The sequence below is a fragment of the Lepeophtheirus salmonis genome, chromosome 2 (genome assembly GCF_016086655.4).
Source record: "Lepeophtheirus salmonis chromosome 2, UVic_Lsal_1.4, whole genome shotgun sequence".
Taxonomy (NCBI): domain Eukaryota; kingdom Metazoa; phylum Arthropoda; class Copepoda; order Siphonostomatoida; family Caligidae; genus Lepeophtheirus; species Lepeophtheirus salmonis.
In genome coordinates this window covers 33,892,298-33,918,430 of record NC_052132.2, presented here as the reverse complement: position 1 = coordinate 33,918,430, position 26,133 = coordinate 33,892,298, and the positions used below count along the sequence as shown (strand labels likewise).

The following is a 26,133-nucleotide window of genomic DNA, read 5'->3' as shown; positions in this document are numbered from 1 at the left end:
AGGGTTTCGGTTCTTCTCGTCGCAGATGTTGATCCCAAATTAATTTCAGACATTGTCGCCGTGACCATGAGGACATTCCGGAACATCAGGGTGGCCAAGAAGAATAGTAAAGTAGTAAAAATGAAGGTAGGAAGTGGAGGAAATGGTTTGAAGTGAGATGAAACATTTCTCAAGTCCCTGGAGGTCAAGATCAAGGAAGATCCAAAAGCATCAATGCACCGTTTGGCTGACGAGTTTAACGTGACCAAAATCATCATCAGAAGTGCATTTCAGGATGATCTCACCCTTAGGAGCTTTATCAGGAATCCAAGACATCTCCTCACAGACAAAATGAAGACCTTAAGGCATCAGAGATGCAAAAAAGTCCTTAATTACTTGAAGAGTCATCCGTGGACTGTGAAGATCTTCTCAGACAAGAAGATCTTCACAGTCGACCAGGTTTTGTACTGCAAAAAACGATATATTTATAGCAACATCACCTGAGAAAGGCTAAGACACCTTCAGGACAAAACAATGTGTTTAGGTGTCGTGGCCTCTGATGGGAAGAAAATGGATCCCTTTTTCTTCAAGCCCAATCAGGAAATAGGGGTGGAGGCCTACTATAAGGTTCTTAGGTGGAAAATCTTACACTTTGCTGACTACTGAGACAAAATCTTCTCGTACTCTTCCAGTACGGATCTCAATCCCCCCGACTTCAGTGTCTGGAGCGTCTTAGAGAACAAGGTTGTGAAGAAATCACAGGTACTCAAGGCCAGCCTCAAGAAGCAATGTGCCAATATGTCGGCCGATTATATCGTGGTACTGTTGGACAAGTTTAGAACTCGTGTGGAGGATGTGATAGAGGTGGCCATATTGAATAATTCATGCAAAGATTGATTGCAAAAAGTTTCTTTCAATATCATTTTACATATTACTTTTCTAATAAAAAGTTATTAAGGTCTTGGTTTTGCTACTTGATCGCGAGAAATTTCTTTGTCGCAGTCTATACTTAGATCTCACTGTCTATCAAAAATATATATTATCTAATTGATAGTTTTTATTATATACCAGACACGAATATGTTATTGCATCTTTATATATTCTTATTTCCATGGTGTAGATAAAAATTAACTTGAACAATGGAGAGAATCAGATATTATTTTCTTATTATCCTACTTAATCGTACAAAAAGTTAAAAACTAATTTTTACAAATCTAGTCATTTTAAGGATTTTAGTGCATACTTCTTAGATTTAATTCAAATACCAGTGTTTATCATTGACGTCAAAGAAAATTCAATTCAAAAGTTAATTATTTTTTGATTCTTAAAGCCATTGGATGAAATTTCATGAAGAGTTATTGGTGGTAATTTGTCCGTTTTATTCAGTATTAATTTCAACTTTGAGCCCCGAAATGGGATCTCCTTTAATTATGATGCAATTTATGACATCATTGAAAACATTCTATACATCATTAGTCATTTTAATTACCAAGTATTAATGTATTAATTGATGCTATCATTTAATATGATCTATTAAAATTCTGCATTTGCTATATATTTAAGAATAATATAACTGTGGGCATATTTGAATTGATTAATTGCCCTGAAAATGTTTATCAAAAAAGTCAAAAATTACGCTATTAACATATCAAATAGGGTTGGATTCGAGTATTAATCGAACTTGAACAAAAAAAAAAAAACTTGATTTAACTCAATTTTATAATCTTCTCAAAATTACTCAAACTCTTTAAAAATATTTTTTTGAGTTTACTTGAACTCAAAAATTCAATTTTGAAACGTTCGAGTAATAATGATTAGTCAAACTTTTAGTATACCTCAAAATGACAGTTTATAACCACAAACAGAGTTGATGCATTTCTAAAATTGGCATATTGTCCTAACCCGAACTCGACCGAAAACGAAAATTTTGACGCCAATATAAACCGTTTATTGGCAATCCAATCATTATAAAAAATATTTCTTTCATCTCTGTCACAGATATAGAAATCATATGCAATGTGGCAGTACAATTTACAAGTTGGGATGTCTGTACAAGTTGCAACTTGCACAGATAATCAATTTGTACCGGGCCAACCCTTTTATTTACCCATTTTAACTCACAATCTATGGAAGTCCATAGCAAGATCCTGGGTGAATTAGGAAACAATTTTACTAACTATTAATTGAAACCCAAAGAACATGTTTTAGTCAATGTATTCACCCTCAGAATTGATGGTGAGTTTCAGGTGGTGGTGAAAACTGCTTTAGACCCTCCTCTGGATGAACTCAGCACTCATGGAGGCCCAGACCTTGTTGATGGAGTTCTTCGGGGGCGGTTGCTGTTGTGGGGTCTCCTGCAAGCCTTGGAATTCACGTGCACCTAGATCAGGGTTGATAAACTGGTAGCCCAGGGACCGCCCACGGCCCTCGTCCTCACTCAGTGTGGCCCACAAATAGAAAAACAATAGTAATAAAAGAAATAGTGGTCATTTGACCCTCCAATGATAGTCCTGAAAAAAGTTTGCTCTCTTTATCATGGAAGTTGTCCATCCCTGCAAGAAACACAAGAGTTGCTCCAGGACAACATGGAGTTCTGGGTAGAGGACTTTTGGCCACAGCAGAGCCAATACCTAGGCTATTCCAGTTGGCCTGGAGCCACTATTGTGTTTTTAGCGGTTTGGACAGGTACTCCATCTTGTTGGAACATCCAGGGAGGATTTCCAACGATGGGTTTGATCCATGGGATAACTTTCGTGTCCAGAATTTTGACATAACATAATTAAAAATTGTGGATAAATAATATGTCAATATTAGACAAGGAGTTTTAAAAGATAAATAACAGTTGGTATGTTTGACTTATTTGGCTAAATATTTTTTCTGTTTTGGATGAAAGGTTGATAAATACAATAAATAAATAAGTTATTACATGATTCTCATCCCAAGTACTTTGAATCCTTCATTCAAATTTATTCATCTCATTTTTTGACGGCAACTTGTACCATTGGCTTAAATAAGTTACAACTTGTACAACATTGCAACTTGTACGCTGCATACATATATATGTGATCCTATGTCATGAAAGTCACACGGTTTGTGCTGTGTGTGTCTATCCATCATAGTCATCTCTTCCCTGTCATCACATCTTAATTGAATTTCATATAATTCATATAAAATATTTACATATCATATAAAATATCATAATATTGCTCTGTTTTCAGATCCGAACTTGAGAAAAATAATGGGCAATGGTTCATGGACTCACAAACAACCCCTGAAGGAGGGGTTGGTGAGATAATTAGCATGCAAAGCCTTCTTAATCGCCTCACAGTCCTTCATGTGTCTGCTGGAAAGGAGACGGATGCTCATGTTGAGGCCATTAGTCAATATGAAGTACAGAGCAAAGATAAGTTGAAAGCCCTTTGGAGGGAGTTGGAAGGGATGGAGGTAAGTGTGGATTTAATTTTTGTGATAAGCTCTAGATTTAAAAAAAGTTTTGCGAATAGCTATGGATTTTTAAAAAACAAAAAAAATTAATCATAATAATAGTGAAGAAGCCCCCTGAGAAATCTTCCGTTGCCTAAAAATTTAACAAATGGGTTGTGTCAGCACAAAAAAAAATCTTAAACAAAAATTAAGATATTGAAACATTCCCAATCTATTGTTTATACAATATGTAATAATTGACTTGATACGGTCAATTATGGGCTTTATATTTTAGTTTTGAGGATGGCTATCTATATTATAGATCCTTTATTTGCTATATGATATATTGCTTGAATTGTTTGAGCATTTATTTGCAATTGTGGGTACCTTTAAAGGGTTCATCTCTATAATTTATTATTAGGAATGGAAGATCATTAGTTAATTAACCAATAGATAAATGTAATCCAGACTCTGTTTTTAGTAAAATCATCTTAGCATGTTTTTGTGTTGATTGAGCGTCATCATAATATTTTATTTCCTTAAAAAAATGAATATTAAAGTCACTTTGACAATACAAAAGAAGGGATCACTCATGTTATTTTCTAAAAAAATAAAATTATATTCAAATCCTAAAATAAATTAAAGGAGTTCAATCTCCATTTAATATTTATTAAAAGATAAAAAATAAGCCAAGTGGGCTATAGTTACTGACCTAAGATTGGGAAGGTTCCAAAAGTTGCGCCTTGCTAGGGTATTGGGTCAATCGAGTCTATCGAGAGGCCTAAACTTTCGCCAGTGAAGAATAATCAAGAGTTTTGTGGCAGTAGTCAGACTCCGGTCATCGTTTTTGAAAGTGAACAATCATTGAATTTAAATATATATATATATTTATTGCAACTATTTAATAATTGTATATTATCAAAAAAGTGGCGTGGACATTACGTGGGTAGTATCAAACTTAGGCTTTGTTTTTTAAGAAAAAAAATAATTCAAATGTCCTCTTTTTTTTTTTTTTTTTTTTTTTTTAAATCCCATTTCATTTGGGATAAAATCAAACATTCAGAATCTTTATTTTGCTTTTATATACAGTAATCCTTTTAGGCAAGAGACAGGGGGTTATAATATTCAATAGCGAATAAAGGGGACATGACATCAGCCCCTGTACACCTAGTTCCAACCTGCCTGAGAAAGGATTCACCATATCATGGAATAATCATGCAATGCATTTAGCTTGTTTTTCTTTATTTCCCCTCTTAAATGAATCTATTAAATAATGTGGTTGCCTCTATTAATATGTCCAAATTTGCCTTTTTCCTATGTCCACTCCTGCTTAAAACTGATCCTCTGAATGAAGTGGTACAATAATATCTCGTGGGGTTAATGCAAAAGTAACGTAACCAACAATTTCTTCAATCCAATACATGATCTTTATAAGTTTGTTTAAAGTATAATGAATCGTTTTCTACGGGGATTTTCTTCTTCCATACGTCATGATATGCGGTGGTAGTCGATAATATCCCTCACACAAAAAGTCGACGTTCTAATTATTTCTGGAGAAAAGTCAATCCACACGTTTTTTGTGTCGTAAATTTTATCCTCGTCTATAGTCGGTACATAGAGTTACGTTCATTCTCCACCTCTTTTTTTTTTACCATGCAGCCTATGTAAAAAAAATGGCATCATACTCACTCACGTGTATTTTGTATTGTATATTTTTAATACTTTGATAGTTACGTCACTTTGCGCTCCTAGAATCCCCTTTAAAAACTTAACAGTCATAAAATTGTATATAAATATTGCAAAGGCTATGTAGTGTACCTTTGTAATAATTTACACAGATATGATTTAATTATAATCATATCTGTGTAAATTAATGACGTGAGGATGAAAGGAAACAGAGTTAGTTACCCTGTCTGTCTGGCTTCATTGATTCATTCATCAACGTACACACCTACATATATATATTTTATACATAGTATGTGTATATTTTTTTGCATGTTTAGCAAAGTGTTTGCTTTCTCATGTTTGAAGTGAAGGATATAAACATTGTTTAAGGGCTAACTTTTATTCTTTGTGATATCTATGCATGCTTTGTAATTATGTGTGTATATTAGAGACATGAGGGAAATTGCATTCAAAGACGAATTTAGAGCTGGAATTGGGATGAGGATATTTGTAAATATTAAACAGTATATTGATGGTTGATATATTTATTCATACTGTAATTTTTAACTATTTTGTGTGTACATTAAAGTGGTCCTTAAATTCTAAGTTGTACATTTTGCTTAGTCAAGTTACCATTCAAAAGTAAGATGACTTTTCAACAAATTTTGCAGGCAACGTACATTTGATATGCTTGATTATTTTACTTTTTTATGTTAGTTCAATCACCAATAACATATATTTACTGTTTCAGCTATTAATATGTTTAGTTAATAGGTGAGAGGCATAGCTGTTACAAGTATTTTGCGTATTTGGCGATTTTTTGCTGTTGAAAAACATGGATCAAAGAATTTGCATCAAATTTTGTGTAAAAAAAAATTAAATAATTAATTAAGGCCTCCCAAACACTTGAAATGTTGACAGCGGCATACAGTGAAACTGTTCTGAGTAATAAAATTCTTACAAGTGGTACATACACTTCCAAGATGGCCGGGAATATGAGAATGATGAGCTTCGCTCTGGACGCCCAAGCACGTTAGTAACAGATGAAAACGTTGAAGTAGTGAAGAAAATTGTTTTGAAAACCGTCGAATCATTATCAGAGAAGTTGCTGAGGATATTGACATTTCGGTTGACTCCTGTTTTCGAACGTTTTGGGTATGAGACGATTATCAGCAAAGTTGTTTCCGAAACGGCTTAATTCTGACGATAAATAAAATAATTGTACATTTTTTGGCCAAAAACAACACCACAATCATGCCTCAGTCACCATATTCACCGAATTTGGCTCCATGTGACTTTTTCTTGTTTTCGAAACTGAAGAGACCTGTGAAGGGACGGAGATTTAAAACAATTAAGGATATTTGCATCGTATGAAGAGCTCAAGGCTATACCGAAAACTGCTTCGAGGATTGGAAAAAGCGTTGGCACAAGTGTATCGTATCTGAGGGGAATTACTTTGAAGGGAACAACATAAATATTGGATGAATATATAAATCCTTTCCTGCTAAAAAATACTAAGTCACCTTACTTTTTGAACACACCTCGTACATACAGGGCGGGGATCAAATTGTCCCCTACTTTACACCTTGATAACTTGAAGACGACATTATCAAATAAAAAACCGGTTACTAAATAGGAAAGCTATTCTTGTCAGCCGACGATACGTAGTTCAGTTAGCATAATGCCGTCATCATATGAGGAGATAAAGAGCTATAAGTGGAACGAGGAGCTTTCGAGGTCCGCCGTAGTCATGGCATTGGTTAATAATGGAGGTGAAATCTCCAATTCAACGATTGCTTCAACCTTAGGAGTGCATTTACAGACTGTTCAGCGTATCTGTAAGAAGCTAGAGGACGCCTGGGATGTTGATGCCACCATAAAGAGGGCACCCAGGGAGGAGGGCGCCGACAGGTAGGTCAGGGACACCGACTTTGTTGACAAGGTGAAGAAGATGGCTAAGGATGACCCTACCAGGTCCATGAAGGCCGAAGACAGGCCTTGGGTGTGGCAACAGGACTCAGCACCCTGCCATGTGTCCAAAATCTCCATGCAGTGGTTAACCGAGAACTGTTATGACATTGTAATCAAGGATTTGTGGCCTCCTAACTCTCCCGACCCTAATCCTTTGGACTATTTTGTCTGGACCTATGTCGAGAGACATACGAACATACATTTCCATAGCACCAAGGCCAGCCTGATGGACTCCATCAAGGAGGTATTCGGCAACATGGACAATGAGATGGTCAGAAGAGCATGCGGCCGGTTCAGAGGCCGTGTTGAGGCCGTTATTGATGCCAACGGTGATTATATCGAATGAATGGCTACTCTATACCTATATACTCGTCATAGTTTTAATTTTCAATAAAAAAGTTAAAAAATGTACATTTTGTGCTGTTATTTGTGGAAAAATATTTTGGCGACAATTTGATCCCCGCTCCCTTTATATTAATGAACTTTCAAAATTTAATCAAAGAGCCTTAACCATAGCTTCAACACGGGGATTGTAACCTATGACAAGGCTTTAAAAACAATTTTCGCCTGGTGATGGCTGCTTTAAGTGCGTTGAGGTTAGGGTGGAGAATAGTAGCCAATGGATCCAATTTATACTGTGTACACAGGATTCTTTTTAATCCAAGACCTCAACGTCTTTGCTCTTATCATCATATTTTCAGCCTCTTGGTTTCTGTTATAAAAAATTAAAATGACTCATGTTGTATTTACAGAAGCGCTTTAAGACAAAATAATTGTAACTTGTACAATTCGCAGATTCAAGTTTCATCTTGTAAATAAATCGCGACTTGTAGACAACATGGAAACTTTATGAGCTATGTTCTCACAGCTGTTTTCGTGATTTCTTTATATTTTAAGAACTACTCCATATAAATATAAAGTGGAATGCTATTCAAATGAAAATTTAAGAGGTTTCGTATGCGTTTTTTTAACATCCGGCTCAACCTTTTTGGTGTTGCTGTAACCAGCAAAAGAAAGGCAACATCCTTTCGTTTGGCGTCCATTTTCCAACTAAGTGTATTTAATCGGATGTAAAAAGCTGAATAGAACAATGTAGCTCATTTGGTATTAACTGGAGTACACCCATCACGGTACGCGGTTCATTACGGTATAAAAGTAAAATACTATTTTTATATAAATTAATGTAGTTTTTCAAGTTTTTTTTTCGATATTTTATTCTTTAATAATTTATTTTCTATACAAATAAATGATTCCTAAATGTACTTGACTTCTCTAAAAAAAAACAAAGGTTGCTCTATAAAATATACACGGGTTTTATAATACTCTTATTCATGAATTTATATCAACTTTTTAAGCCATTATCTCATTTTTTTAATGCACAAATACAGAAATTATTTCTAAAATAAAATGATGCTTATGGTTTAAAATCTTACTCTACTATTTAAAAATAATAATATATATAGAAATATTTAATATATGATCATATGTAATGATGAAAATCCTGTGTAGAATGACATGTTAAAAAAAAACACCGAAAATCAACATACTAATCCTTACAATTTGAAGAAGGTTTTGTTTGGGAGAAAGAATAATGCTCATGACGTTTCATTAAATCAGCTACAATCAGCTGTGAAAAAGAGAGGAAGGAGAAACATTTATAAACAAGGACCTTTGCTAGAATGACTCTGATTTCAATCCCCAATTCTACTTTGAGTACAACAAGGACTTACAATTATAACTCCACAACAAATACTCAAGGTTACGCTCGGTCTTTTTTGAGCACACACGAAGGATCCATCAAGTTTGGAATATAATTGAATATATTTAGGAAAGTATGTCCACTACTCAGAAATTAAATAATAATGACAACTGCTAAGTAAAAGAAAATTCTTTCTTCATATTGCCAATTACAAATTAACGGGCCAGCTAAAAAAACACAAAAAAAACACTGGATATACTTTATTAATCATATATATACGAACCAAACCGAACTGCAGGTACAACCCTTTACCGTACCACCTCTAATGTATATAGACTTCAAAGACAATTCCGAGGTACATATAAAACTTACTATAATGTTTATTTATACTTCATCAATGCAACTTCATCTAATGAATTAAAGGAACATTAAAAAATGATATATTTTCAAAACTATCGCACCAAATAGTTTGAACAGGATGGTTAAAAAAAAATACTTAGGAAACCTTATAAATTTTCATTTGAATAACATTCTACGACTTTTCAAACAGCCTTAACTGCATACATTATGCTTTTCTTTTTACCCTCTTCCATTTGAGGAGATGGATAAATCCTTTTTTGCTTCTTACTTTCTTTCTTTCTGACATACCCTTCCTAGTTTATTCAGAGCGTGGTAAAGAACAATTACTTTTTAGCTAGGAGGAGGATGATCATTATTACCTGAAGAAAAATGGAGGGAGGGAGGAAAGAAAGGGTAGTGTACATGGATATAATTCGATGAGACGGAGTCTTTAAAAATAAAGAGATGTCTCTAAGTACTTGTAGGAGAAGAAAAAGACTTCTTTGTACTCCAGTGTGAGATGGGAAGAAAACTTAATCTGTTTTTGGAAATCATACAATATATATGTACATTATGTGTACATATATATTGTATGAACCTCTACGGTACCTAAGTATGTTTATTGTATATATATCTCCATTTGTGGAGAGTGTCCAACTGTGTCTGAGTGCTGTTGAGTGTTGCAAAGTCTGTAAATGTACATGTATGTATGTGTGTGGGGCTTTGGTTTTTGAAAATCTTAGAATACTATCATTTTAAAGGGGAACAAACTATTTTGGTCCGATAAAAAAGTTCGGTCTGGATTGCTGGATTATAACTAGTGAGGGGACGATTGATCGGAATTGGTGGTTTTTATGGAATCAGGAATATAATGTTTAATTTGGGATTCCGATTCTTATATATAATATTACTGGTGTTTATCTACTTATTGCTTGTCCAACTTATGAAAAAAAGAAAAAAAAAATTGAATATATAACGTACAGATATACAAAACGACTATGAGAATTGACTACTTAAGCTTATAACTTTATAAATATGTTAATAAAGGTATTTATCATATGAAATGCTCGACCACTGAAAAGAAAAACAAATTGAACACAAACTATACGTGAACTAAAGTGTTTTAAACACATATGGTGGATGCAAATATTGTTATTTTAGGGGAATACGTTTTGTAGAGGGATCTAAGAAGCTCGCCTATGCAAAATTGGTCTTTGCAATGTTTGCTGTGGGATTACTCACCCTTGGGAAAAGTTGGCCGGGTAATCAATTGTAATTCTTAAAAACTTTTTGCAAAATGGTATTTTTTTTTATTATTATTTAAAATATTAAAGAATCGGAATCCGGAATTTTTACTAGAATGGCATCGGAAAGGGTTTTTGAAATAGTCCCATCACTAATTATAAGCAGTCCACTACAAATGAGTTTGTTTTTAAATGAAAAGGAAATGTTTGTCTCCAATTTTTCTTTTGGTATTCGGTTTTAGACCACGTTCTGGACAGACATATTTATATCGAAATAAAATAAAAAATTAGATACCGGAACGAGTCTCAACACTACAGCTTATAAAAGTAACAGCTTTTGCAGAATTGGCGACTCGTACAGCAGATATTATAGGATTATAATGAAATGGCTGCAAATCCTCATTTGTTAAAATATCCATAATGATATAATTCCACTTCAAGATTAAAATGTTGATTTATGTACAAAAATAAATTTTTCTATTGGTTGTGTGTGTGTGTGTTATTTTATTTATTTATTTTTACCTCCATATTTTGTCATTATTGAAGCAAATATATGTCTGCATATTATAAATATATTTGCAATATTACTTTATTCTACCTACAAAAATTTGCCAATATGAAGAGTGGACGGATGTGACATTTTGGACGTCAAATAATACATACATTATCTATTCGATTTTGTCTTTGTTACCTCTCCCCTTCATTCAATTCTTACCTTTCTTTTAAGAAGTTACATACCTACCTACATACATGATATTAAACTCTATATATTGCCTCATAGAGTATTTGTACATTGAATATTTATGTATAAAAAGTGTATCGCTCTCATATAAAAGCATAAATGGCTTATTCGCACGAATAAATTCATTATCGCACACTGAATTAGATAAATAGACTTCTATCATTATTAATCTCTCTCTCTCTCCAAGAGGAAGATGACTGTTTTGCTCATATGTACAGCATAAAAAGAGTTATAAATCTGTAGATACAGACATAAATTGCAAGGGTCTTGCGTATCCATTATTTTCAATTTAAAGTAATGTTTTGAGTGATGTTTAGATAGTGGGGATCTCGTTTCTGATCGTAGAACAAAATGTAATTATTGTCAAATTGTGGACCCATTTTCTTCCCCATCCCGTCATTATATATTGCAACCTTTACTCTAAAAAATAAACAGAAAAAAATGCCCAAAACACATTGGTAGAACTACCCATGTTTGTAAATTCCTTGCATTTACTCGCATATAAGTCTTTGTATAGTAGTTAATCTGAGTAGTGCTTAGTATTTTCAAAAGGTATCATCATTATTCTTGAGGAAAGAACCTTTAATTGTTATAAATTGCATTTGCTTATGACGTACGGAAAGTATCACGTATGAGATTTGTTGTGGAGTTATAAATGAAAATCCTAGGATTCACATTGCAGTATTTCCTACTTATGCCCTGAATAGATATTGTGGAGTGGGTTTTGTAGATATGTACATCTTCTCATAGTCACTACTTGTAGTTAAGGTAATGAAACGTCATGAGGACTCAGCGGCTTCTTTCCCAAACATTCTTTAAATTGTTAGGCTTACCATGTTTATTTTTGGGGTTTTTTTTAACATACTGATAATGCTTATAATTTACATATGAAACACTGTAGACTACACATGACCTCATTGTTCCAATAATTAAAAATCCATACCGAATTACTTTATAGGATACAATCAGTTTGTTCCAACAAAAGTAATAACAGTCTCAAGCTGTTCTAAGATTTCCAGGGGGAAAAACCCTACTTTTTAGCTAATCAATTCCACAAAAAAAGCCCACTATTACATTTGTGGATACATTCATCTTCTCTCTCACTCGACGATTAGGTAATAGCTTTTGCCGAATGATGGTAAATTAATGTTTAAGTGAGAAGCTCTTCGTTGTTTTGTATATCGAAAATAAATGCTCTGGACACGAACTCTTAATCCAAGTATTCAAAGTCAATTTCATTCTCAGGGTGGATACCAAAACTTGTAGCAATATGTCTTAATTTAAAAAAAAAACAGACTATTTATGGAATCATGAAAAGAAGGCTCAAACCCATTTTTGATATGTTTAAGTACGATATTTGTTATTCAATATGACCTTGCTCACAAGCAATAACAGTCTCGACACGCCAGCGAACAGATTGGCAGCTCTTAAACTTAAAGGCCTTATCCATGGCATACCAAGCTTTCATGATTGGGAGATAAACCTTTTGTTGGATGAGAGGTGCAAGAAACATTCTTCTGCAAGAGGCCCCAAACTGTAAATTCCAGGGGGTTGATATACGGACTGGAGGAAGGCCCCACAGAGGTAGACCAGAAGTATGTCATATAGTTGCTGCATAATTTTTTGTTCTTCTTGGCTGTTGGGGGCAGTTATGGACTTACTGATGCTGTAGGCCGTCGGGATGGAGATGCAGTCTCTGCTCCTTCTTGGTACTGACACCGGCGCGGCACTTTTTCGTTATTACACTGAGATTTTGATTCTTAGAGACACTGGATTAAAGGAAAAGATGTTTATTTTTGTTTAAGCTGTTGCGAAATTTTCTAATTTTTAAAATAGAGGGAATAAAATTATAATTCAATGCTGCTGCAAGATTTGGTTCCCCACTCTGTACACCTGACTGTTTGCCGGCGCTTTTACAATTATATATTATCTAAGGGCTTCTTTTATTAAATATATCGATTGTCGATTAGTGATTTGAATTTTTTTCAAAAGACAATTAATTTTTCGTGAATAGATATGGTTGTTTGAATTAAAAAAAAAAAAAAAGAATGGATTTTTTTCCCTCCCCAAAATATAATCCTGCCAATGGCTACGTCATGGAAGATAAAAGTAACCATAATTTCGGTGGAGTTAATAAAATCTTTTGCACATACTACAAATGCACAGGATTTACAACCCTAATTATGTACTGTATATATATACACACATAAATATACGATTACATATATATTGAAGTCACCATGTGTTTTTGTCATTATAAGTATTTACTAACACACATAATGCTTTCAACGGTGTTCACCACATTATTATTATTAATGTTTTGTGGTAGCTGTATGTACACACGTTGCTTGATTATGTTTCTAATTTTCTCCGAGTTAGAAAAGAGAGGACTTATCTAAAGACACTCCCTCTACAAATATAAATTTACGAAAATAGATTTGTCGAATGCCCTTTTAAATCATTTTAACACGTTATTCTCCAATAATGTAGTGATGTATTCAATTATAACTTTCAAACTACCCACATTTTATAAATATTCTTATTCATATCCGCGAATTTCTAAGATTTAACTTTTCCATTCAAACTCACATTTCTGCCTTCTTTTAGACATTCGAATTTCGACATATCACTAAGGTGTATACACTTCTCTTTATTTTGAAACAGTGCATTATTTTACCTTTAAAGGTGAATCCGCACATACATAAACCATCTATACGTCATGAAGAATCTATAAATTAATTTTAAAGAAGTCTCAAATGCCCCCACAAAAAAAGAGCAATCCCGTCATATTATATGTTGCAATCATTTCTCTTCTGCAAACTACAGAGGAAATAATAATGAAAATAATCTATCTAAATTAAGGTCACCCATTCATGTACTTTGATTTAATAAAAAAGTATGATTAGGGATGGCCGATGAGACTTTTGTGGAGAACGAGGGTGGGTGTAATTTTTCTTTACAAAAATCCCATCCCTAAGAATGATGCTAGACAAAAGATGAACTTGTTGCATTAAAAATTTTGAGGTGATAGTTTTTATACATTGATATGCTTGTCCCCTATGACCTTAAAATATATTTTCTATTAACCAGAGATGGGGTTTTTCCTAAAAATTTCCACTAATCTGCAAATCAGTGGACTAACAATTCTTTTGCAGATTAGTGGATTGAATAATTAACGGACTACTACAATTGTAAGAACGCTAATCCCATCATTACTTCTTACAACCTGAGAGATCTACTGGATTTGAAGATTTTTTAATTTGTGCCTTTAGTTTGTGTAACGCTTTGAGTTTGGTATTAAGGGGCTCATGGGATGGGGTTGAGAGAGTTTTATTTCAAGACTTTGACAAATCTCTACATGGTGTGATACGTAAAAAATGACTAGGTCCTCTCAAAAATAAATGGCCTCTCTATGTGACCATTTATCATCTTGTAACAAAGTTTGATCAAAATCGATCTGTAACTTTTGCTTTAATTCTGAATGCCTTATGAACAAACTACCTACCTAACTGACAAACAAACAGAGACAAAAATATAATCTCCTTCCAACTTTCTTGACGGAAAGTAATTAAATAACAACGTTATTTTAATTCATTAAGAAAATCATAACTGAATGTTTTCATCAATCCTCTCTTTTATTTCAAAACTATTCTACTCACAGAAAAATATCTCGTATTTTGTGGAAATAGGTAAGTACTCACTACAAAATATGTTCAGGCGAAAATGAAGGTTATTGCAATAAATAAAAAAAGAAGTATTTAAATAAATACAAATAAGTAAAATATGGGACTTATTCTATTATAAGTAGGATTCAGGCTCGAGTGATTTTTACCTTTGTCAAAAATTGAAATCAAATCAATATGCCCTTCTCAGAAAAGTCAATGACTATGCTATGTAATGACCACCCAAAATGTAGTCAATTGAGTTATTTGACGTGAATCAAGGTTATTTATTTCTCTTTATCAGACTTGATTATCATTTGATGGATCATATCTTCATGATGTAGTTGTTCTTGCTCCATTCATTTCCGTATGAGTAATCACAGGTTGTTGAATTGAAATTGAGACTTTGATATATTATGCCAACATAATATGTTGTACATTTGGGTGATGAGGTGATGACTATTTTATTTATTTCTTTTTTTAAACCACTTGCAATCCAGGAATGTAGATGTGAAACTTAAGGATATAAACTGCATTTTTTCAATTTCCACGTTCTGGAAAAAAAATTATAGGAACAGACAATTATATTTCATTTATTTGAAGTACATACTTGATTAAAAGCTTTTGTTGGCTCTTAAAGAAAGAAAAATAGATCCTTAGTAGCGTATTACTCCGTTATACGGGGTAGTTTATGTAAATCCGGAATACCTGATGAATAAGAGAAGCAAGTTTAGGTTTGAAATATTTTTTTTTTTTTTTTTCAAGTTCTATTAATACAAAAGAAAAAAAACATTGAAGTCTTTCCCATTTTCGCCGATCAGTCACTCGAAACGAGTCCTAAAGGATTTGCAGGCCTTGAACACGTACTCAGGGAGACTTTGATCCAGTACTTGAGGATGTAGCCCTTCAAAGCGTTAATGCTGTTGTGTGAATTGACGTAAACCTTCCTCTCTAACTCCCTGTAAAAGAAGTAATTCATGGGATTCATATACGGGGTAGATGGCTAGGTAGGGGGGTCCCAAAATGGCACCTTCCCTTCTTTAAACATTTTTTGGGTCTTGTGGGCCTTGTGAGAGGGGGCTGAGTCTTGTTGAAACAAGAACTTGTCACTATTAGACTCAGCTTTGATTCAAGGGATCACTTGGTCAGACTAGAGTTCACAGTACTTGTCGGCACCCACCCTCTCTTTTGCCTCAAGGATGATGGAGGGCATAATACTGTCGTTGCTCCCAATGATCCCAAGGGTCATGAGGCTGGCTAGAAACTTGTTTTCTATGACGTAGGGGACATTAGCCCTCTACGTGATCAACCATCTGTCGTTTTGGATGGTGCTGAGTCGGTCGACATTCCAATGTTTCTTATCCGAATAAAAGATGATTTGGTGATGATGGGACTTTCAGCAATTTTCTCCCGTGGGCCCCCTTTGTGGCTTCAGGTCAGTGTTTATGTCCATGGAGACTGTTGCACGGCTTACTTGTGGATTTTTGTCAAGAACGTTAATCAGAGTCCTAGGGCATTACTTCAAGGAATGTTTCAGGCCTGCAAGGAATATGGGAGTGCATTTTGATTACTCTGGGACTTGTGAGTTTTTTTCTTAAATGCCCCCTCCTCCTTCCAGTGGTTGTAGACGTCACAGACTGTACTCTTTGGATATATTATCATCTTCTTGATGTACGGTGGGCTGAGTCCTGTACAAACAAATTGAAAGATGGTGTTCCTCCGGGTCTCCTACATCGTAAATACTTGTTTTGAATTAAAAATTGCGCAACTAACTTAAAGCTAAGGCTCAACCTCTCATTTTAAAATTAAATAACTGAGTTAAATACTTTCATTATTGTGCAGAATGTAGTTAAAGATGTTCCGAACTTACCTGAACGATCCTCTATAATAAAATAAATTAATTATAATATTTTCAAATTATAATTAGTGTTGTGTTGGTCCTTATTTAGGATTGAAGACTGCAGTCTTGTACAGTTAAGTCTCAGACCCTCATATTAATCATAAAACTTGTCAAGTTTGGTCCTTGATGACATCACTCAACTTTATTTTTTCTTTTCTATTCATTTCTAGTAATGAATGATTGAAATGACGGGTTCTAGGACTGGACTGGACCGAATAAATAAGTACCGAACCATCACTAATTATAATGGAAACATTACTGTTTTTTTACAATATAGGTGCAATGTTATTAATACATTTCTCACTTATCCTAATTGGCTTTATAAACCAACGACATTAAAAAAAAAAAAAACTTTGAAGGACACTGGACTTGACCGGATAAATAAGCACTGAAGCAACACTAGTCTGAGTACATGTTCGAACATGCAAAAATCAGTGAGCGCAAAAATGATTCCACCGTCCACAAAAGTAGCATAAACTGTTTTAGGATAATTATAAATACCATGGCTCCAAAACTTTGTCTAGACGTAGTAGTGTTCACATATTTAATAAATTACATTTCTTTTTTTAAAGACTAGGGTTTGAATATTAGATAACATTTTACGTCGAAGTCAAAATGGTATCAAAAATGATATAATCGTTAAGTCATAGTCAAATATGAATACATTTGCATATACCTCTTGACAAATCTATAGTACTAAATCAAAGTTTATAGTATCTATCAAAAAAAGTAACAGGGTGCCTTGTATGATGTATATTATATACCAATACAGTGTAAATAAAGAAAAGAAGAAGAATATACAGGGAGCACTGTATAAAATGAATGAAATCTCGCAGGCGTTTATTTCAACTCATATTAGAAAAGAAAAAAAAACAGAAAGTACTTTATATACAGTTTAAAACAATGAATGTGACTTTAGAATAGGTTTATCAGGGAGGTTAAGTACTCCCTGACCCAGCAAATCATGTTATATTTCTATCTCAATCTTATAGTATTATTTTTTATATTCTTGAGGAGATAACATCTAAGTATTGAGTGAGTAGCCACGTGTGAGTGTGCTCATGTAAAACGAAGATAAACAGCAAGGGTTTGTGAGGAGTCATCTTTTATATTATTTAAGTAAAATTTCTCTCTGAGCCGACGCCTAATTTCTCCAGGCAATGACAGGTACTACAGTTAGTATTTTTTAATATTTTTGAGTTTATAATTGATAAAATGTAATTAATATCCTTAAGCTTCACATAAATGTTACCCAATTGTAAGTGTTTCTTAAATCTATATAAAATAATTTAAAAAATAGGTATCACCCTCATGCAATGTACATACATCTCATGTGGTTGTAAAAATGATATCAAAAAACTTATTGGAGTGACTCAAATGATACAAATGTATGGTGTATCTAAGTAGATTTATGACTAACCAATCTAGATATATAATATGCTTCACTCTTAATACGCTTATGGTGATTTATATATCTGTACTCCATATTTTGATTAATTATGCCTAACCTTCCATCCACGCATTTTTGTGTATCTATGTACTTGACAGCAGAAGCTTATGACTCAATCAGCTCCTAGATATTTATTCAAGTAAATATTTCGCAAACATTTCAATATTATTTAAAATCCTACTCACAAATTTCTTTTTGATTTTATTTGATTTCCATTTTCGTTAAATATTAGTGTTGGATTCGATTAATAACTATTGATATGGGTCGAGTTTGAGTTTTTGAGCATTGAGAAATCAATTAGGTGTTACTAATTAAATAATTTGGTCATTTTAGAAAATATTTATTTGCATGCTAAGAAATATTTTCAAAAAGTTGTACCGGCTGGTCCATTGAAATCTGAACACTTACTAATTCAATAATTAATTAGGTAGAGTGATTAAAAATTTATTCATATTTCGATATATATTTAAGTATAAATAATTAGTTTCAAAAGAATACCAACTAGAGCTCTTTAGCACACGTACAAGTCGAGAAAATGACACTTCAACGTGATCAACGAGTTCCCATAACTACATCACGTTGAAGTAGTTGGACGTCCCTAGAACCCCCTTCTACGCCGTCAACAAGTCCGTAGAAGAAGAACCTTCTTTTAGGTAAAGAAAACATCACAAGCCAAACCCTTCTTGTCCCTTCTAGATATTGGGGTTTCACACCAAACTGTCCAGAGAGCTATTAAAAAGTGGATGGAAAGAGCCTTGTGATTTTGGAGAGGTTACTTTTGATACCTGTCATGAAAGAACCCCATCTCTTTCGTTGTAGGACTCTCGACTACACCTTTTGGGTACATGTTGAGTAGAAGTCCTGCATTGTCCGTCATCGAAACACTTAGGCTCTCAAAGTCACTGTCAACAAGCACTGGGACGCCATGAGAGAGGGCTACATCCCCAGAGGTTGTCATGACTTCCGCCGCCCCCTAGAAGGCATCATTGCAGCCAAGGGTGCTTACATTAATAATTAAGAGAGTTCAGAAACACATATATTTATAGTGTTAATTTAGTTGAAATTCTATTGTTAATTAATAAATTAACACAAGTAAAAAACAAAGAAGTTCATAGGATTGAGGTCCGGTGAGCTTGGATGCCAAATACTGAGTCCATCAAAGTTATAGATATATATAAAATCTAACAACTAGGTCAACATTTTCTTTGCAGTGTGATATGAGTCATTAACACTTCCAGACTCTTACAGTTCTAGATTATATTAATATATACTCGAATATTTCGAGTTTTGATCATTTGAGTTCAGGTGAGCTTTTGAGCGGGGGCGTTTGAGTATTATTCAGATGATTGCTCACTTTACTAAAATCGATTTTTTTTTCGAGTTTGAGTAATAGTTGAATACACACACCACTATTAAATTATATTTTCATTCCTTTTGAATAGTACATGGGTACATATGTACATAAAATATGAAGATTCGTGCAGAGTAAAAAGTACTTTTTCGTGATTAATTTATAAATGTAGCAACTTCTCTCATTGAGTAGGAAAACAAAACAAAAAACCAAATAAGCTCCACCCAATTCATTGCAACTCTTCTATCTCTTCATTCCACTATCATTAACTTCAAAATGGAGAAAATGATTTGATTTAATGTAATGGATTCTGCATGATTTGCCATGTGAAAGTTGCATTAATATGTATGCACATATAATCATTTGCCATTAAGTATTTTATATATATGATCGGGCATTTTCTTTGTGGAGCGGATGTGTGTATATCTATGGATAGTTATAATATCATATAGAATCAACACTGTCTTGATGCCAAGTGTTGCTTGAGTGTGACCAAGAGAGAAAGTATGCTGTGATATTTATAAGTATATAAGGGAAATACTCAATTGACTAGTATAATGTCAACTAAAAATATAATGCTTAACGTCCATAAATAGAAGAAAATTATGTGGAAGTCAGGTACACTTTAGTAATGATCATGGATTCTTATTATAACGATGGATCTGTTTAGACTAAACGTAGGAACATTGTACAAGCATGCTCTTTTAGTTGAAACTATTATGATAATAACAGGTGCGGCGAAAAAATCGTTAGACTTCGTTTTTAATACATAAATCAAGGTCTTTGTGAATGCAGTAAAATTGTTCTGGTCAAATACTAAAAATAAACTAGATCTTCCTAAGTGTCTTAGAAGCCAAGAAAATGCCATCTGAAAGTTACCAACAAATTTCGGTCCGCACACTTTTGGACGCTGAGACGCATTGTTACCATGGGTCCAGACCAACTACCCGGACATGAACGTGGTGTTCCAGCAGGATGTTGCACCTGCACACAAGTCCAAAAAGACCCAGATGCGGTTGGAGGACAACTTACCTTTCTGGCCAAAGAAAATGTGGTCCCCTACTCACCAAATGCCAACCCATTGGACATCATTTTTTGTGTGCATGTTGAATCCAAGGCCCGCATCGTCTGTCACCCAAATATCAACAACCTCAAGGACTCGGTCAAACAACACTGGGACACAATGTCTGAGGACTTTATCTGCAATGGGTGCAAGGCTTTCCAGAAGCCAACATTGCTGCCAAGGGGTGCTATATTGATGCTCAGGGTAGCCAAGACATCATATTAGTTATTTTTATTTGATTAACATACCCTATTACAACTGGTTGCTGAAATACATCGTGATAAATTTCTAGATTTGAAAGTGCAAAGATTTTTTCACCCAAACCAGAAATGCTCGAGGTTAAAGCTTTCCTTGAGTAAATGGTTTCGATGTGAATTTTGTGGTTAATCTTTGTGAGTGTAAATCAAAAAGTAAAGGGTATCTCTGGTCACTTTGATGGAGATCGTTAAAAAAATTATGTTACTCCTTGCACGCTAATACGTTTGAATTTTCAAAATAGAGAGAAATCATTAGAAAGGGCACAAATATATTGCACTTACCAGAATATACTTTATATTTTTTTAATCGTACGAGGTGTGTTCAAACAGTAAGGTTACTTTTCAAATTTTGCAGGCAAAGTATATTTGGTATACTACATTTTTTTTTTATGTTCGTGCTTTCCAGAAAGAACTTATATTTATTGTTTCAATCTATACAATTTGTTGAGTTTGTTTGTGATATGCATAATGGTTTGAAGCATTTGGGTTATTCGTCGATTTTTTGCAATTGATTAAACATGGATCAGAGAAATTATATGAAACTTTGTGTAAAAAATGAAATTTAGTTCCCCAAAACACTTAAAATATTGACAATGGTATATAGTGAAACTAATCTGAGTAAAAAAAAAATGTTTATATGTGGTACAAACTCTTCCAAGATGGCCGGGACGATGCTAATGACGAGCCTCGCTCTGGACGCCCATGCACGTTAAAGCAGTGAAGATAATTGTTTTTGGAAATACTCGAATGACTATCAGAAAAGTTGCTTAGGATATTGACATATCGGTTGGCTATTGCCATGAAATTATTTTTAAAGTTTCAGGAATGAAACGAGTTTCAGAGAAGTTTATTCAGAAACTGCTTAATTTTAACAAAAATAATCGTTGCATGAGCATCGCTAAAGAGGTGTTTAGAGACGTCAATGATGATCCTGATTTACTCAAATGGGTCATAACGGGAGACGAAACATGGGTATATGGTTATGATATCGATACCAAAGACCAATGGACTTATGAAAGAACGTATACCAAAAAATCACCGAACATGGAAAATACTTCCAACCATTATGCCTCTCACAAACAAAATAAACATGTTATATAGGTTTTAACATTTTTTCGAGTGTACTAACATAAAAAAGTTAAAAAATCTAGCAAACCAAATATGAAAAATGAAAAGTAACTTCACTTTTTGAACACACCTCGTATGCTCACTTAAATTGTGTTTGAGGGAAGAGCAGCAGCTTAGATGTCATGACGTTTTATTAGATTATTGCAAGTAGTTTTGAGATAATTATTCAGAATCTTAATAGAAGAGATAAAATCGAATATAAATTATTAATGGTCAAAAATGATAATTTCATATAATTTGAAAGCAAAACATCCTCTGACTTCCACCTTCAATGAGTCATCATTACTAGTTGTTGAGGTTGAGTGATAAAAAATGAGTTGATATTTTCTTTAATCTACACAACACGCGTCTAAGAACATATTTTGTCCCTCTAAAAATCCTTCAGATATTGCTGCTGGAAAATTAATGTTGTGGGACGAATGGGATGTCTACTTATTTCAGAATAGATTATCATGCAAAAATCAGTCAACTTCTTGTGACAAGACAATCTAATTATAATTGGCATCACACAGTAGTAAAATTATTTTTGAGAAACAGGTTCTAAGGTTGTTGTTTTTTTTGTTTTTTTTCATATAATCCAATAAATGTATTACTCAGCTATTCAATAAATAAAACTTGGATAAAATTTTTTTGTTACGTCTTGATTTTCTAACCGTTGATTTTGAGTCTTTTTTTGTTTTAAGGATATATTTAGACTTTGTTGTGAGCAGCATTTGTTTTGGAGTTTGGTCTGTAGATCAAAAATCGGTCTGATATTTGGTTTGTTTTGTTCCTTCAAAGAAGTTTGCCATACTTTGGTCCACAAAAATATAATCGTTCTTGATCCGTCTATGCCAAATTTGTAGATGCATTAATGATGACAGTCATTTGTGAACATATGTAGGTAAAATGACATCATTTGAAGCTTAAAGTGCTGTATATATAGAGGAGTATGAAACATCCCTTAGAAAGCGTGAGGGGTGGCTTTTTCTAGTTGCTAATCTGAAGAGATTTTTTATTTACTTTCTAAAGCGTTTATCATTTTTATTTCATTATTGAGAAGTGAACATCAAAGTATAAAGTAATAACTAGACGGAGAGTTACAATGAGAGTTTGCTCGGGAAATATGAAGGAAAATCCTTGTTGGACTCGGAGTAGAATTGAAGATTGACATTGGAGCAATTCCATGCTAAATACGGAGTAGGCTTTGTGTTTATTTACTTCCTCTAAGGGTTGCTTGCAGCTGATCTAATAAAACATAATTACAGCTAAACTCTTCTTCTCCCAAACATTCTTCAAATTGTAAGGATTACCACGTTCATTTTCGCTCTCTTTTCTGCCCCGTATTTTTGGCATTGATAATTAGAAGAATTAATTTTATTTTCCCTAGCAGTTGTTATTATTATTTAATTCCATAGTAGTGAACATCCCTTACTAAATATATTCAATTATGTTCCAAACCTGATGGATCCTTCGTGTGTGCTCATAAAAGACCGAGCGTAGCCTTGAGTATTTGTTGTGGAGTTATAATTGTAAGACCTTGTTGGACTCAAAGTAGAATTGGGGATTGACATCGGAGTCATTCTAGCAAAGGTCCTTGTTTATATCTTTTTCTCCTTCCTCTCTTGACATAGCTGATTGTAGCTCATCTAATGAAACGTTCTGAGTATTATTATTTCCCTCTTCCAAAACATTCTTCAAATTGTCAGGGTTACCTTGTTGTTTTTCCGTTCCTTCTTTTTAAACATGCCCATTGCACACAGGATTTTCATCAATGTGCATCAATGTTTATATGTGTATGTATAAGTTGTACAACTGGGACGGGTGAGATAATTGGTCCATAGATTGAGACATAATTTGTTTCTCATTTTTTTCAAAAATTAAATATTTTGGAAAAAAAATTCCCAAAAATCCATTCATAGAAAATTAAATTTTTTGGAAAAAAATTTCAAAATCTACATCTATTCCCAAAAAATTATATTTTTTAAAAATGTTTTCAAATATGCTGCTGCATAATTGACTCGAATGACAAAAACCAATTCAAGTAAAAGGCTAAAAAATTCCTTAATTTGGACTTTGAAGACGCCCTGCTATTCATAAGCTTGAGAGATGCAGGATTTAGTTTATCAAGGATATTTATAGCATCACATATTAATTATTATAATCTTATATTAGTAAGTCATGACAATGTGAGTATTTTATTCTCCTATGAGTAATATGTACTACATTAAATATTTGATGATTATTAATATGATTGCAAATCATGCTGTAATTTGGTAACCGGATTAATGTTCCCACACAACTTGATACTAAATATTTTATTCAATATCCTTCATTGTCTAGATTTGTTAAAAGACGTCTTTTAAAGGTTGATTATCCTCCAAACTTCCTTCTAAACAAACATTTCCAAATAAAATATCAAATAAACTTGTATTTAATCATTAATATAAAGTGCCAAAACACATTTTCATTTCATATGAAATAAAACTTTGTACTCCTTTACGTGGAAAATGTTGTTTTTGTTGTATCGTTGTTCCAACTTGATAGATACATAGTAATAAAACGTAAATTCCTTGTAGACCATTGTCCATAATAATTATTAGTATTCCATGCGTCTTGTGCATGTTGCTATGAGGGAATTGCGTAATGATGAGTAAGGATTCCTGAGGTACACACAACTACAACAATGTTATAAGGCTTTTTAATTCATTGAGTCATAGGTAGAGTTTAAAATTTGTACATATTCAGGGCCGTCCGCTGGATTATATTCTGAGGAGTGTTGGTTTTTTGGGAAAAATTATATTTATAACATTAAATTTTTTAGCAAAAAATTTATAGCAAATTACATTTTTTGGAAAAAAAAATCAAAAAATTTTTAAATGTTCAATTTTTTGGAGAGAAATTTCAAAAATCTATAACTATTCACTACAAATTAAATTAATAGGAAAATAAATATGAAAAAATAAACTATATTTGAAATAGTAAATTTTTTAGCAAAAAAATCAAAAATTAGATTTCGAAATTAAAATTTTTTGGAAAAAAAAATCTTAAAAATTAAATTTTATGTAGAAAAATAAAAATATATAATTATTAAGTGAAAATTAAATTTTTAGGAAAATAAATTATATTTCAAATAGTAAATTTTTCAGCCAAAACAAAATCAAAAATTTATAGCTGTCCACAAAAAAATTACATATGTCCGAAAAATAATTCAAAAATTACATTTCAAATACTAAATTTTTTGAAGACAAAAAAAATTAAATTTTTTGGAGAAAAATTTCAAAAATATATAATTATTGAGTGAAAATTAAATTTTTAGGAAAATAAATATGAAATAAAGAAATTTAATTTTAAATTTATTGAAACAAAAGTTCAGATATTAAATTTTCTAGTAAAAAGCTAAAAAAAATTAATTTAAGGGGTCACAACCCCTTCAAGAACCACCCTCTGCGGACGCCCTTGATATCATATTTAATTATCAACCTTAAGGTTCAGGGCACCTGGTTCCCTCAAACTCTGACTATTTATAGTTCTGATATCACTATGAGTGATCCTTGCGTGGGATGGTCGCAAAGACGGAAGTCATCTCTCTTTATATCAAAGGGAAAACGAGATTAACAACAGTCACGACAATACAAGAACATTTTTCAAAGCACATTGTCTATAAAGAGTAGGGGAGACTGTGACAGTTTCAACATTCCCTTTTTGACTTCCATCAAAAAAGCTACAGTAAGCAAATTTTCACTATTATTCTATAATATATTGCAGATTATTGTGGGGAAAAATCAATCATTTTTGACCACTTTTCCTTGAGATAAAACTGATTTTGAGGATAGGTTTTTTTTTGTTTAAATAAATTTGTCAGTTTTTCATTGTTTTTGTAGTAATTTTTTTTGTATAAATTATATATTTTTTGCCTTCGGTTGATATTATAATATCATAGTTCAAAACTCACTTATTGAGGATAAAGTTGAGTACAAATGGGGGTCAGTTGAAACAAGCGTTAAACATTTCCTCTTACAGTTTTTTCTCCTTTATTATTAGGCAAAAAATGACTTTTTGAAGGGGGTTGTAAAAAAGAATTTCTCCGATCTATAATACTGATCATGAATAAATATCTTTTTAGTACATTGAAAGCAAATATTGATTAATCATTTTGAAAGGTCTAGTTATTTATTCACCGAAAAATACTATTATCTTTACTCTTTGTAATTTTTAACACAAATTCAAAAAAATGCGTCATGTCATAAAACGCGCACTCTTTTTTCCCTCTTGTTTTTA

General features: G+C 33.0%; 1 protein-coding gene across 1 annotated transcript in view; it reads left to right on the top strand.

Annotated features, from left to right (window-relative positions):
- The window catches only part of LOC121113586 (uncharacterized), a 111,977-nt gene that overhangs the window by 66,292 nt on the left and 19,552 nt on the right, over window positions 1-26,133 (top strand). The window contains exon 4 of the mRNA XM_040707408.2: window positions 3,198-3,423. Within this exon, the coding sequence (XP_040563342.1) occupies window positions 3,198-3,423 (226 nt within the window). The remainder of the gene's footprint in view (window positions 1-3,197; window positions 3,424-26,133) is intronic.